Below are 16,253 nucleotides of genomic sequence, written 5' to 3' on the forward strand. Positions count from 1 at the left end.
TTGGGAGGCCAAGGCAGGTGGATCACAAGGTCAGGAGATCAAGATCATCCTGCCTAACACAGTGAAACCCCATCTCTACTAAAAAAATAAAATAAAAAATTAGCCGGGTGTGGTGGTGGACGCCTGTAGTCCCAGCTACTCGGGAGGCTGAGGCAGGAGAAGAGCGTGAACCCGGAAGGCGGAGCCTGCAGTGAGCCGAGATCGTGCCACTACACTCCAGCCTAGGAGACAGAGCGAGACTCCATTTCAAAAAAAAAAATTTTTTTTAATTTAACAATTAGCCAGGCATAGTGGCTAATGTGCACCAATGGTCCCAGCTACTCAGGAGGCTGAGCTGGCAGGATAACTTAAGCCTAAGAGGTCAAGGCTGCAGTCAGCCATGTTCACACCACTATGCTCCAGCCTGGGTTACAAAGCAAGACTCTGTCTTTAAAAAAAAAAAAAATTGCATATATGTATATATGTATTATTTATGTAAATATATTTGTTAGTACAAAATATTGAAATGGACTAGAAAGCTTGGTTCTGGATAAGATGGCCTGAACACACCCTCCATTCTCGCTTCCACTGAACGCAGCTATAAATTCCAAAGAGAATACATGAAGCAGCTATTTGAGGACTCTGAAAAGTAAACAGTAGCAGGCAGATAGGGGAAGATGATGAAAATTTTAAGAACCACTAAACCAGCAGTGAGTTTACCACTTTTTCCTCTAGTGTCCTTGGCCTGGACTCAAGGGAGCTCCAAACCCAGAAGTAGCCCTGAGCCACAGACAGCACCAGAAGAAGGTCTCTAGTGAGGCTCAAGGAGTGGGAAAGGAGTCTCCTGCCAGCAACCAAGCACGGTGGCAGTGGGGGCATCCCCCAGGTAACTCAAACGCTGTGAGAAAGGCATCTTTTCCTTACACTTGAAAGCTCTAAGAGCTTCTCAAGTCCTGCTGCAGGGCAGGATGAAGGCACAGTTGCAGGCACTTAGACACAGCAGGGTATACGAAACCCCAGCATTGCAGGTGGGGGACTGAAAAAGGCAGTCCCAGACAACTAAAATGTACCCGAGAGTTAACAGCTCAGAAAAGTGACCCCACAAAGTTGTTTATAAATTCCTGGCCTCATCCCAAGTTGTGCCTGTGTGGATCTGATCACAAACAGCATCTGAAAGACTCTTAACTGTTGGCCACTGGGCGGCACTCACAAGGGGCAGTTCCAATAGCACTGTAAAGACTCTTTGAAAACAGGACAACACACTCAAAGCAAACAGAGAAAAGGCTGGCTGGAATCTGACCCGAAGGGGTTGACTGCCTGTGAAAATATAAACACCAGCATTTCCCAAGGATTTAAACAAGACCAGTGATCACATAAATGTCCAGGATAAATCCAAATTACTTGGCATATGAAGAAACAGGAAAATCTAAACTCACATGGGAAAAAACAACCAAGAGACATCGCGGCCAGGATGACACAGATGTTGGACGCACCTGGCACAGACTTGACAGAAGCTCTTACTTTTAAAAAGTGCTCCACAGCAGGGCATTGTGGCACATGCCTGTAGTCCCAGCTACTCAGGAGGCTGAGGTGGAAGGATTACTTGAATGCCTAGGAGTTTGAAGCCAGCCTGGGCAATGTATGTAGAGACTCGGTCTCTTAAACAAACAAACAAAAAAAATTAAAATGTAAAGATGCTCTAAGAAGTCAAAGGCAACACACAGAACGAACGGTGTGAGTGGCAGAATCTTACACTGCCCCTCTCCCCAAGATTTCCTGCCCTAATCTCTGGGACTATAAATTACCACACACTGATGATGTCATTGCCTGGAAAAGGGGATTCTGTAGATGTAATTAAGGTACGCTGACTTAAGAGTTATCAAAAGGAGTTTATCCAGGTATGCCTAAACACACAAATCTATAAGAAGCAGGGTTTTTGCCTTCTTGAAGTAAATTTTTTAACAAAAGAATAAAAGCAGAGAGAGTTTCATCTTGCTGGTAGACGAAGAGGAAGTCTCAGAGACTGGAAACGTGGGAAGGATTCAATGAGTGACTGTGGCATGAAGATGGGGCCCCTGTGAGAAGCAATGCAAGCTGCCTCAGCAGCTGACTCACAGCTGACCAGCCAGCCGGGAAACAGGGAACTTGGTCCTAGAAACCAAGACACTGGACTCTGCCAGCAACTTCAAAGTGCCCAGAAGTAGATTCCTCCCACAGAGTCTCTGAAAAGATCCCGCCCTGGAAAACACCTCACTTTTGACCTGTGCAGAGAAACTCTCAACCCCACTCAGACTTCTGACTTACCAAACTATGAAATAATAGATGGTGGTGTTTTAGCCACCAAGTTGGTGATAATTTGTTACATACAAAATGGAAAACAAATACAGATTTTAGTACCTGGAAGTGGGGTGCTACCACCACAAATACCTATTTAAAGTCATTTTGACATAACCACGAAGTATCATGCAATAGTATTTGGGACTCACTGATTGCTCTAAGGTAAGAACATTCCTTCCTTAAATTTATTTTCTAAAATGCTATTTAAGAGACAGTATACTCCCTTAACTTCTCCAGTCAATTTATTTCTTCAAGTATTTAGAACTACCACCAAAATTAACTGTGTTTACTTGAAGAGAGGCCCAATCAGCATAGTCTAATTAATATGTACATAGAATTAACTTGTTAACATTATCCACCATACACTTTGAGTTTGGTACACTGTCCTGGCTTCAAGTCTCCCAGAAGCTGCAATATGGTGTCCAAGAGCACCCGGCTTGAATTAACCAAGAATTCACGACCACATGCTATGGCAGCAACATCTGCAACAGAAAATGAAACAAAGCATCAAGATCAGATGACTTCAGAACATAGACAATTTTGTGCAGAACAGAGTATTTGTTGCTGTTTTTCTTCCAAAAGACCTAATGAAAACACAGCTGACAATGAGACATATAAAAATGAAACTGCTAGGCATGATGGTTCACACCTGTAATCCCAACATTTTGAGAGACTGAGGTGGGAGGACTGCTTGAGTCCACAAGTTCAAGACCAGCCTGGGCAACATAGCAAGACCCTATCTCTACAAAAAATTTAAAAATTAGCTGGGCATGGTGTGTGCACCTGTAGTCCTAGCTTTTCAGGAGGTGGAGGCAGAAGGATTGCTTGAGCCCAGGAGGTAGAGGCTGCAGTGAGCCATGATCACATCACTGCACTCCAGCCTGGGTGACAGAGCAAAGCTCTGTCTCAAAAAAAAAAAAAAGTATTATAACAAAAGTGACAGCCCAGAAAGAATCACTGACAACCACAAGAGTTACTGAAATATTAAGTCATGTGCACTGTAATTAGCAAGCACCTAAAGAGTGAAACAGAGCCCTGGAATCTAACTACGTCTGCAGTCACTATGCTCCGGAGTGCTGCATTAACCAGCTGTGGGCAGGCAGAGTCCAAACATAAGGTGGGGGCTAACTGTCTTATCTGGGACTGAGGATGTGAAAATTCACTTTTAATAAGCTCCATAATCTGAAAACCCAAAATCCAAAATGCTCCAAAATCTAAAAATTTTTGAGCACTGACAAAGATGCACAAAGGTCATGCTCACAGAGCATTGCAGATTTCAGATTTTTGAATTAGAGTGTTGAACCAGGAGGTATAATGCAAGTATTCCAAAATTCAAAACACTTCTGGTCCCAGGCATTTCAGATAAAGAATATTCAATCTATATTTGCTAATAACTTTTAGCCATGATACAAAACTGAAATTAGATGTAGTCAAAAAAGAGTATGAAAATTGATTTTGAAGAAAACTTATTTTCTCAATTTTATGTCCCACTGTGGATCAGCAAGTATCCCATTTCCTCATGCCTGAGACCCTGCAAATCGGCCTGAAGACCAGACCAAGTAATTACACTGCTCCCAATGGGCAGCGCTGCAGACATCTCCAGACGCTGGAGAGCAGCAAACTGTCCCTGCCAAGCCTGACCAAACTGCAGACCCATGAGCAAAATAAATGTTAAGACTTTATATTTTGAGGAGGTTTGTTACACAGCAACAGAAAACAAAAACATTACTAATACATCGCTGAAGAAAAAAAAAAAAAAAATATATATATATATATATATATAAAATAGCAAGCAACAATGCCCAACACAAGTGTACTGGTAAATGAAGTCTGTATCATATATCCAGTATTGTAACTGCAAATGCCAATGCTGCATTTCACTAAATACCACTAAAACATGAAGTACAAAGTAAAATAAATGTGAATAAATTCCTACACAGACAGCTTCAGTACTTGTCAATCTGTTGGAATTTGTTTGTTTTACATGGTAATTTGTACTTTGCTTACTGATATTTAATCTATCTAGAATGCCTGTGAGTCAATTCAAGGCCTATAGAATTGACTTTGTTACCATCTACCAAAACTAAAACACTGCCAGTTAATTTTTCTGTTAAAATGGTTTTTCTAGGTTCATTTTTCATTAAAAGTGTTTATAGGTAATTCTAGAGGTTAGCATAGTAATTACATAATTTAAGAAATGGGGCCAGGTACAGTGGCTCCCACCTGTAATCCCAGTACTTTCGGAGGCCAAGGACGGTGGATCACCTGAGGTCAAGAGTTTGAGACCAGCCTGGCCAACACGGAGAAACCCCGTCTCTACTAAAAATACAAAAATTAGCCAAATGTGGTGGCATGCACCTGTAATCCCAGCTACTTAGGAGGCTGAGGCAGAAGAATCACTTGAACCCAGGAGGTGGAGGTTGCAGTGAGCCGAGATGGTGCCACTGCACTCCAGCCTGGGCAACAGAACAAAACTCAATCTCAAAAAAAAAAGGAAATGAATCTGGGCCAAGCACAGTGGCTCACACCTATAATCCCAATACTTTTGGAGGCCAAGGTAGGAGGATCACTTGAACCTAGAAGTTTGAGATGAGTCTTAGGCAACATAGTGAGACCCTGTCTCTACAAAAAAATAAATAAAAATTAGCTAGGTGTAGTGGCTCATGCCTATAGTCCCAGCTACCCAGGCTGAGGTGGGAGGATTGCTTGAACCCAGGGGCTTGAGGCTACAGTGAATTATGATCACGCCACTGTATTCCAGCCTGGGCGATTAGAGTGAGACCCCATTAAAAAAAAAAAGATTCTGGTGTCAATTATTTACGCTGAAAAGGATATACAGAGTTGAGACGTACTATATCTGATACTTTTGCTTTAGACTGTAATAATTTCACCTTATTTTCAGCAATAAAAGTAATAATAGGGTATTGGCAGAATGATAGTCATATAAATCAATGGTAGAATTGAGAGTACAGAAATAAATCCTCACATTTATGGTCAACTGAATTCCAACAAAAGTACCAAGACAAATCAATAGAGAAATGATAAAACAATAATCTTTTGAATAAATGATGCTAAAACAACTGGATATCCACATGCAAAGGAAGGAAGTTGGATACCTACCACATACCATATACAAATATTAACTCAAAATGGATCTAAGATCTGAATATAAGAATTAAAGCTGGCTAGGTGCAGTGGCTCACGCCTGTAATCCCAGCACTTTGAGAGGCCGAGGGAGGATCACAAGGTCAAGAGATCAAGACCATCCTGGCTAATATGATGAAACCCCGTCTCTATTAAAAATACAAAAAAAAAAAAAAAAAATTAGCCGGGCATGGTGGTGGGTGCCTGTAGTCCCAGGTACTCAGGAGGCTGAGGCAGGAGAATGGCGTGAACCCGGGAGGTGGAGCTTGCAGTGAGTCAAGATCGTGCCACTGTACTCCAGCCTGGGCGACAGAGCGAGACTCTGTCTCAAAAAAAAAAAAAAATTAAACCTATAAAATTCTTTTTTCATTTTTTTGAGATTGTATCTTACTCTGTCACTCGGGCTGGAGTGAAGTGGCACAATCACAGTTCACTGCACCCTCACCCTCCTGAGTAGCTGGGACTACAGGTCTGCACCACCACACCTAGCTAATTTCATACTTAACAGACTAAAGTACACTGTAAACATAATTTTTATATATGCTGGGAAACCAAAAAATTCATGTGACTCACTTTATTGTGCTATTTGCTTTATTGCAGTAATCTGGAACCAAACCTACAGTATCTCTGAGGTATGGCTGCATTTGAAAATCCTATCTCTGATAAGGTACTAGCATATTACAAATACTTCTTACCACTCAGTAACAGAAAGGAAAATAACCCAATTAAAATATGGGCAACCAGGAGTTTCTGGTTCCAAATGGTGGCATAGAACTAAGTTGGCTTCACTGCTTCCCAACAGAAAACCAAAAACCAACATACAGCAGCTCCAAGATTATCAGCAGCAATATCCCGGAACTCAAATATGAGGATCAGACAGCTCCCATGGCAACAGACAAGTGAAAAACACTCTGAACACACAGTAAGACAACTGGACTTTCATATCTGTGACACCCCTCTCCATAATGTGCCCAGCACCAAGCGTGAGGAAAATTTCCCCAACTCAGTTTCTACACTGGAAAAAGTCAGATGGAGGTGAACAACTACTGTCCCCACCATCTTAGGTTCCCTGGCAGAAGACCTGTCCCTGCTTCAACCCACGGGAAGCACTGTAAGTACCTGAAGGGAAACTATCCCTGAGGATAGCCAGAGGCAAAGTGGGGAAGCAGAACTACCATTCCCAGCCCTGGAAACTCTGCTCTGTAACTTGGCCAGAGAAGACACCAAATCAGAGTGGTCGTTCAGCAGATGCACACAGTACAAGGTATGTCCCACAAGTCCCCTGGGCACAGACACCTTGCCAGTATTTCCACACTGCCAGGTTATCCTCTTTGTGACCTCCCCTATTCGGGATGGGCAACACTCTGATGGTTTTCTACAGCCAAGGTAAACCTGGGCTTAAGGCACCATCTAGTGCCTATAAAGAGGCAGCAACCTTGCAGAAAAAAAGGAAGAAATTCAACAAGTAAATTACAAAGAATCTCTAAGAAAACATATCCAATAAAAACCAAAATAACCCAGACAGACAAGACTGGAATAAATACTCTTTCAATGCAAAGACATAGACATATACCCATAAGAAACAACAGGAAACAGGGAACCATGGCCTCCCCAAACAGACAAAGCCAGGAACCAGTGACTGTCTCTAACAAGATGGCAATATGTGAGCTCTCTGACCAAGAATTCAAAACAATAGTTTTAAGGAAATTCGGTGATTTCCAAGACAACATAGAAAAGTAATTCAGAAATTTGTCAGAGAAATTTAATAAAGAGATTGAAACTTAAAACAATCAAACTGCTGGGCACAGTGGCTCATGCCTGTAATCCCAACACTGTGGGAGGCTGAGGTAGGGGCCTTGGGGCCAGGAGTTTAAGAACAGCCTCAGCAACATAGCAATATCCCATCTCTATAAAAAACATAAAAAATTAACCAAGCACTGTGGTGATCGCCTGTAGTCTTACCTACTCGGGAGGCTGAGGTGGAAGCATTGCTTAAGCCCAGGAGATCAAGGTTGCAGTGAGCTAGAATTGTACCACTGCACTCCAGCCTGGGTGACAGAGCAAGATCCCACTCATCTCTCCCAACCTGTAACTGTTACTCTGGGCCGTTATTAGAAGAATATTTCTTCCTTCTCCGGGACACAACCCCTGCAAAATTTAATAGATACAAATTTATTTTGCAAATGGAATTGGCAGATAAACGGTACTACAGAAAGATGATTTTAAGAAATTACAGAAAATTCTCAAATATACAAAATATAGCTGATCTGAACGTTAATTTGCCCACACTATGTATGATTCAAGAAATAACCGAAGATTTAACTATGGTCCCAGAATCCCTACGAGGAAAAGATTCTATGGACATACACGAATAACTGGAGCAAAGCCCAAAAGAGTCCAGATGGAGTCTTCTACATCTTTACCTAAACTACTTTGTTGTTATTGTTAAGAGACAGGGCCTCACTCTGTTGCCCAGGCTGGAATGCAGGTGCAATCGTAGCTCAAGGCAGGACTGAACTCCTGGGCTCAAGTGGTCCTCCCACCTCAGCCTCCTGAGTATCTGGGACTAAAGGCATGTACCACCATGCCCAGCTTGCCTGAACTACCTTGATACCATCTAGAACTAAAGCTATGGAAGCTCTTAGGCCAGCTGTGACCAGCTTAATAAAAAAAGGACTAATCATTCCTTTTACCAGTCCCTGCAATCACCTAACATTACCTGTTTAAAAAAAAAAAAAAAAAAAAACTAGTGGTCAGGGATATTGATTTGTCCAAGATCTGCAAACAAGCAGCAAAATAATCATTCTGCACTTCAATGTCATATCTTACCCAAACACCATCCTCTCTTCACCCAACCTGAAGCCTAATTCTTTACAGAATAGAGTGGTACTCAGGTTTCTTTAGTGTCCCATTCTATAAAGATGGCAAACTTGGCCAGGCGCAGTAGCTCACGCCTGTAAACCCAGCACTTTGGGAGGCAGAGGCGGGCAGATCACCTGAGGTCAGGAGTTTGAGACCAGCCTGGCCAACATGGCAAAACCTCGTCTCTATTAAAAATACAAAAATTAGCTGGGCATGGTGGTGCATGCCAGCCTGGGTGACAGAGTGAGACTATGTCTCAAAAAAAAAAAAAAAAAAAAAAAACAGATGGCAAATTTATTTGCCTTTACATGGAAAAATCAACGATTACCCAGGAAGTTATATCACTCACTGGAATTCTATTCTACTTCTCTCAAGTATTTTTTTTCAGATGGAGTCTCGCTCTGTCACCCAGGTTGGAGTGCAGTGGCACAATCTCGGCTCGCTGCAACCTCCGCCTCCCAGGTTCAAGTGATTCTCCTGCTTCAGCCTCCTGAGTAGCTGGGATTACAGGCGCCCGCCACCACGCCTGGCTGATTTTTGTATTTTTAGTAGAGACGGGATTTCACCATGTTGGTCAGGCTGGTCTCAAACTCCTAACCTCAGGTGATCCACTTGCCTCGGCCTCCTAAACTGCTGGGATTATAGGCGTGAGTCATCACGCCCGGCCTACTTCTCTCAAGTCTTAAACCTAGCTATACCCATGCAAAGGACACCTAGAGCCCCATGGGGTCATTCTCACCTAAAACATACATGATCTCTTCTTACATTCCATTAATCTGGAAACCTGTAACGCTGTGTTTATCTTCTCACTGAGCTACCTAAAAAGAAGCATGTTTTTAAGGAAAAACTCCAATTCCACAGAACAATGACCCGTATCGAATCCATACTCTGTCAACAGAAGGAAGGACCTTATCTAAGGAAAGACTACAAATTTTCCAAGACCAATCACTGAAAGACAATTAAGAAAACTTCTGTGATTTATTGAATATTGTAGATAATAGATATCCAATTATTCTGAATTAGGAAGACTGCTATATGATTAGACTGCATTGAAAATGTAAGAACCACGTCCATGGAAAACGGAGACCTAAAAACTTTCAGTGCTTTCAAAATCCTCTCAATGACGGCCTCTAATATCCCAGACTATCATAAATCTTTCCATCTACACACATGAAAGATTATGCCATGCTCTGGGGCAGTGGTTCTCAAAGTGGCATGGGAGGAGGAAGGGAGATGATTCTGCCCCAAGCAGTATTTGGAGACATTTTTGGCTGCCACGCTTAGGGGATGCCTCTAATGGGGAGAGACCAGGGATGCTGCCAAACAACCTACAACGCATAGGACAGGCCCCAAAACAGAGAATTATGGTGTCAAGGGTGAGGCACGCTGCTCCAGGGCACACCTGAAAAGTCCACTGCCCATCAGCCTGTCCCTGGATCGAGGAGCCAGGATGTACAGCTGCCTTGTCTCAGAGCCACTGCAGCTCAGCTACACTCAAAAAAGTCTTCAGGCCTCGTAGTAGATCACCTTGAAACCTAATGGCACCACAAACCAGATAATCCCTGTTGCTAATTGAGCCCGACACTTTTCTTCTAGTCAACTGATTATGAAGCAGCATTACTTTTTCCTTCTCATATGACAGTACATCAACGTAATACTCTTACCCCAGCCCTTTATTACACCTGCCTGATGCCAGAGAACCTCGAGGTTATCTCCATAGTCCAACAAGTGTCCATGCCCAGAGGAGATCTTGCAGACAACACTCCCATACAAAAGCCTGACTTCATGCTGTTTGTTGAGAGGGTCTTCTGTTAAAAGTACAGAGTCAATACCAGGCTGGTGATGCAGTCACCTGGGTCAAGGTTCCAGAGCGGTCTTCCTTCTTTATTTATTTATTTATTTTTTTTTTTTTTTTGAGACGGAGTCTCACTTTGTCGCCCAGGCTGGAGTGCAGTGGCCAGATCTCAGCTCACTGCAAGCTCCACCTCCCGGGTTTACGCCATTCTCCTGCCTCAGCCTCCCGAGTAGCTGGGACTACAGGCGCCCGCCACCTCGCCCGGCTAGTTTTTTTTTGTATTTTTTAGTAGAGACGGGGTTTCACCATATTAGCCAGGATAGTCTCGATCTCCTGACCTCATGATCCACCCGTCTCGGCCTCCCAAAGTGCTGGGATTACAGGCTTGAGCCACCGCGCCCGGCCGGTCTTCCTTCTTATAGTGCCTCAAATTATATTTGTTTGCTACCTGTTGCCTAGAGTCTTAAAAGTTTCTGTTCAGCTATTGTCCTGACAGATGATTCAACGGATGATTCCAAAAAAAAGAGGAAAAAATCATGTTGATCAGTGCTCAAGTTGTAAATCAACTCTCTCCAAACCAACCTTACCTTTCAGGAGGTTCAACCACAATGGGGAAACCAGGACCACGCTAATGATCTCTCCTAGAGTTCAAGGCACATGAGAAACAAATGGGTGCTCAAAGAACCAAAAACAGCAACAAGGACTCCTGCACGCCTAGAAAAAGACGGGCTGTTCGGAAGACATGGGGAAAGGCAGCCACCAGCACATAAAATGGTACAGTCACTGTGGAAACCTGTCTAGCAGTTCCTCAAAAAGCTAAACAGAGTTACCACACCCTGCTATTCCGACCCCAAGGTAGATACCAAGAAAAACTGAAACATACATCCACACATAAACTTCTATACGAATGCTCATATCAGCATTATCCATAACAGCCAAAAGGTGGGAACAACCCAAATGCCTGTTCATTGACCCTTCACTGCTGACTTAGACTCTGACACCAGAAGACCAGTAAGTTGAAGGTCAAAACTGGCACCTTATTCTTCCATAGGCAGAGTCACACAATTCTAGGACAGGGATATCATAATTGTCATCTAGTGTCAGACTCTTCTCAGAACACAAAAACCGAAGGTCATATATTCAAGAATACAGGGTTAGTCAGTGGCAGAAGCAGCAGTGGACACGGGGCCTCAAGTCCCACCTGGCCTTTTCTGCACACCACACTGCCTCCACGTGTTGGTATGAGTGTGTGGAGGAGGAAGGATCAGCAGACCAAGAACAGCCATGGTCACTGACACAAAGGTGCTCTGCTGGTAACTTTGTAACTAGGAAGGTCCCTGGAAGACTAAGCTGGATCCAGTCCTGCCCCCAAAGTATCAATCATCAAAAAGTAATTTTGATGCTGCAGTGATTATCTAATATTATTTGAATACATAAACCACAGACAAGGAATACAATCATGATTTTCAAATCACTGAAAAGCAGAAAAACCATTTAGAAAAGTTTTCACCAGCAAGTTAAGCAGTTAATCTTCACAGGATTGTAAAGATTTCCATCTCTTCCATGCTCTTCATTTGCCCTCTTATCCAAGTTACTGGAAACAATCACATTGCTGTCAATGTGCTATCGTTCATCACGGTTCAGTAGAAAATTCACAATATGTAAAGTAATTAGAGCAGATGTTACTATTCCACCTTGCAGATGTCCAGAGAACTGACATCCTGGGAAGCAATTCTGCTGGGCCAAACCTCCTCCGCACTACACTAACCTATCACTAAACAAGTGACTACAGTTGGGTGGAAATTTAACAATTTCAATGTTTACATAAATTCCTGATTTCCAGCTTCAGCTTAGGATACGAAAAACTGGTGATAGCTACCCCATTCTTTCCGGGGGCAGAGGGAGAGATAATTTACCAAAATCACAGGTTTTCTTGAATATACTAGAGAGCTAAGGCTGGACGTCAGCCAACCAATCTGAAAAATAAGGAAAAGCAGCAGCCTCCAAGCAGATACATGAAGCAAGCACTTGCTCACCTGGAGCATACGCTGGACACCATACAAGGTAGAAAAAAAAAATCCAGCTAAAATATTGAACAAATCACAAAATCAGTGGTTGCCTTGGGCTGGTGATGAGTGGAGAACTGGACTACAGAAAGATGCAATGCAGGCAGTCTGGGGGAAGGAATAGGAGTTCCACAACCTAATTGTGGTAGGTAAATGACTGTACACTTTTGTAGAAATTTATAGAACGGCAAAAAGTTAAAAAAAAAAAAAAACAACTAAAGAATGAATTCACTGTATGTAAAATTTTAAAAAGAATCCATTTGACAGCTAACCCATGGTCTCTATTACCTATCCCCACAGAACAGTCTTGGTATTTGAGACTCATAAGCCCCCAAGGCCTCCGCAAATCAGCACTTTAATAAAACATTCTTCCCAGTCAAATTCATTAACGTGCAAATACAAGTGCCCACTACCCAACTCTTCCTAAGAGTGCCTATGTAAACCACCACAAGCACAGGAAAACAAAGCCACGCTGAGCTTGAATGCTGGGCAACAGAGCAGCTTCACTCTCAGTCCACCGCCTCACCAGCACGCCAGCCAGCAATTCAGGCAGCTCAAATTCACAACCAGAAAAACAACAAGTCGCATAGGTCATAAGCCTTTGGGGTCACTTGCAAAGAGAAAAAAATGCAAATCATTAAATTTGCAAATGCCTTCTGTTAAAAGACAGCCTTCAAACAATTTTTTTACAGGGAGGGCAACGCAAGCCTGCTACAACTGTAGGTGCCAAGATGAACGAGCAGAATGCTGCCCTGCACTGGAGTAAGAGCCAGAAAACATCACGATCTCAGCACCCACCCCGCAAGAACTATCATCAAGTTTTAAGGGGTTAAGAAACAAATGTCTACACAGGACCTGCCCCATTAGGATTTCAATAAAAGAAGGATAATACCATAAGGAAAATAAAATTTTCTCTCTCTTTAACAGCAGAGAATTTTCTTAAGAACAGCATGGGAAAATAATAATAAAGCAGGGATTAAAGATCAATGTAAAGGCCGGGCGCGGTGGCTCAAGCCTGTAATCCCAGCACTTTGGGAGGCCGAGACGGGTGGATCATGAGGTCAGGAGATCGAGACCATCCTGGCTGACACGGTGAAACCCCGTCTCTACTAAAAAATACAAAAAAAACCTAGCCGGGCGAGGTGGCGGGCGCCTGTAGTCCCAGCTACTCGGGAGGCTGAGGCAGGAGAATGGCGTGAACCCGGGAGGCAGAGCTTGCAGTGAGCTGAGATCCGGCCACTGCACTCCAGCCTGGGAGACAGAGCAAGACTCCGTCTCAAAAAAAAAAAAAAAAAAAAAAAAAAAAAAAGATCAAGGGTGAGCCACGCTGAAATTAAATAATTCAAACTTAAAGCTGCTGGGACTTTAAATTATCCCAACCCTTGTGAGGAATGTAGCTATGCAGCTGCAAATTCTGTCTTTTTCTTTCCTGTAAATAATTAAGACCACACTGCTGGAAATAAGACTTCCTCAGATAACCCTCCTTGGAATGTAGCAATCTGTAAACAGTCAAATCACTGTGGCACACACGCTGGTCTTGCATGGAAAATATTCTAATCCTGCTGGAACTTCTCTGTCTCTGCCTATATCAGTGAAATCTTCTTCACCTTGGAACCCTAACCCCACTGGTTTGAAGTCAGTGTTTCTGAGTGGCCACTGTCAAGCTCTGTGCACAAATAAACTCTGTACTTAGTCTTATTTTCTGAATCTCATTATTTAAGGCTGATAAGTCACAGCAATGTATTGAACCATTTCACTGACTTCAGAACAAAGAGTCTCAACACTCACTACTACATTCCACCTTTCTATACCCATTTTTTTTTTTTTTTTTTGAGACGGAGTCTTGCTCTGTCACCTAGGCTGGAGTGCAGTGGCGCAATCTCAGCTCACTACAACCTCTACCTCCCAGGTTCAAGCGATTCTCCTGCCTCGGCCTCCCGAGTAGCTCGGATTACAGGTGCCCACCACCACGCCTGGCTAATTTTTTTGTACTTTTAGTAGAGACAGGGTTTCTCCATGTTGGCCAGGCTGCTCCCGAACTCCTCCTGACTTTATGTGATCCACTCACCTCAAGCCTCCCAAAATGCTGGGATTACAGGCATGAGCCACTGTGCCTGGCCTCTATACTAAGAAATTATTTAGTCCCTGGACTTTATCCCTTACGACAGTTCTGATACGGAATTTTATCATAACTCTCAGGGAAAGGTTTACTTTATTATCTTTTAGGAGAATTTTACTGAAGAGGCAATTTAGGTTTTTGGGATTATATAATTATTATACTAAAACAATAGCAAAGAGCTCAGTTTCAGCTTAGCTTACAGCTTTTACTTTACCTAGCTAGACAGTAAAATTATGATTCTGAATAAAAGCAGCTAAACTTAGTTGTTTTTTTCTGTCAAGGTACATAACTATGCAGAACATGCAAACTCATCTGTTTCCTTCAGATCATTCATTCTTTTTTTTTTTTTTTTTTTTTTTTTGAGACGGAGTCTCGCTCTGTCGCCCAGGCTGGAGTGATCATTCATTCTTAATAACTGATATTTATCAGAATCACCTGGGGTGATTTTCCAAAATAAACACACCTGGTACCTATTGGTACCCATCCCAGATCTATGGAATCAGATTCTCCAGGGTGCTCCCCAGCGTTAATATCTGAAAACACTCCAGAGATGTTTACACACTCTCAACCCTGACTGTAAACACCAGTCTCTACAACAGTCACTACAGCTGAAAAGAATTACAGGCACACTTCATTTTATTACAATATGTGCTTTGCAGACACTGTTTTTTACAAATTGAAGGAATGTGGCAACCCGGCACTGAGCAAGTCTGTTGGTGCCATTTTTCCAACAGTATGTGCTTACTTCATGCCTCTGTGCCACGTTTTGGTAATTCTTGCAATAGTTTAAACTTTTCATTATTATTACATCTGTTATGGTCATCCACGATCAGTGACCTTTGATGTTACCACTGTAATTGTTTTGGGGCACCATGAACCACATCCACATAAGACAGCAAATTTAATCAATACATGTTACTAATCTTCTGACTGTTCCAATGACTGGCCATTCCCATCTCTCTCCCTCTCCTAGGGCCTTGCTATTCCCTGAGACACAACAATATTGAAATTAGGTCAGTTAATAACCCTACAATGACCTCTAAATGTTCAAGCAAAAGAAAGAGGTACACGTCTGAAAGAAAAAGCTAGAAATGATTAAGCTTAGTGAAGAAGGCATGGCCAAAGCTGAGACCCTGCTGAAAGTTAAGACTTCTTGCACCAAACAGCCAAGTTACGACTGTAATTGCAAAGTTCTTGATAGAAATTAAAAGCTCTATTCCAGTGAACACATGAATGATGAGAAAGCAAAACAGCCTTATTGCTGATATGGAGAAAGCCCAAGTATTCTAGATAGAAGATCAAAAATCATCAAAAATCCCTTAAGCCAAAGCCTAATCCAGAGAAAAGCCCTAATGCTCTTCAATTCTATGAAGGCTGACAGGGGTGAGGAAGCTGCAGAAGAAAAGCTGAAAGTTAGTACAGCTTGCTTCATGAGATTTAAGGAAAAAAGTTGTCTCTATAACATAAAGGTACAACATGCAGCAGCAAGTGCTGATGGAGAAGTTGCAGCAAGTTATCCAGAAGATCTAGCTGAGATCATTGTCGAGGGTGGTTGCAGTAAACAAGAGATTTTCAATGTAGACAAAATAGCTTTCTATTGGAAGAAGATGCCATCTAGGACTTTCACTGCTAGAGAAAAGTCAATGCCTGACTTTAAAGTGTCAAAAGACAGGCTGACTCTCTTGTTAGGGGCTAAAGGTGCTGGTGACTTTAATTGAAGTCAATGCTCATTTAAAGTCAATGCTCATTTAACCATTCCGAAAATACTACAGCCCTTAAGAATTACGCTAAATCTACTCTTGCCTATGCTCTAGAAATAGAAAAACAAAGCCTGGGTGACAGCACACCTGTTCACTGCATGGTTTGCTGAATATTTTAAGCCCACTGTTGAGACCTACTGCTCAGAAAAAAAGACTTCGTTCCAAATACTACTGTTCATTGATAATGCACC

General features: G+C 42.5%; 1 protein-coding gene across 2 annotated transcripts in view; it reads right to left on the reverse strand.

Moving 5' to 3' along the window:
* The window catches only part of HSF2BP (heat shock transcription factor 2 binding protein), a 116,364-nt gene that overhangs the window by 72,194 nt on the left and 27,917 nt on the right, over positions 1-16,253 (reverse strand). For both annotated transcript variants that reach the window (XM_003895419.5, XM_009202180.4), the window contains exon 7: positions 2,681-2,798. In XM_003895419.5, coding sequence (XP_003895468.2) covers positions 2,681-2,798 — 118 coding nt within the window. The remainder of the gene's footprint in view (positions 1-2,680; positions 2,799-16,253) is intronic.

The sequence above is a fragment of the Papio anubis genome, chromosome 4 (genome assembly GCF_008728515.1).
Source record: "Papio anubis isolate 15944 chromosome 4, Panubis1.0, whole genome shotgun sequence".
NCBI classification, from domain to species: Eukaryota; Metazoa; Chordata; class Mammalia; order Primates; family Cercopithecidae; genus Papio; species Papio anubis.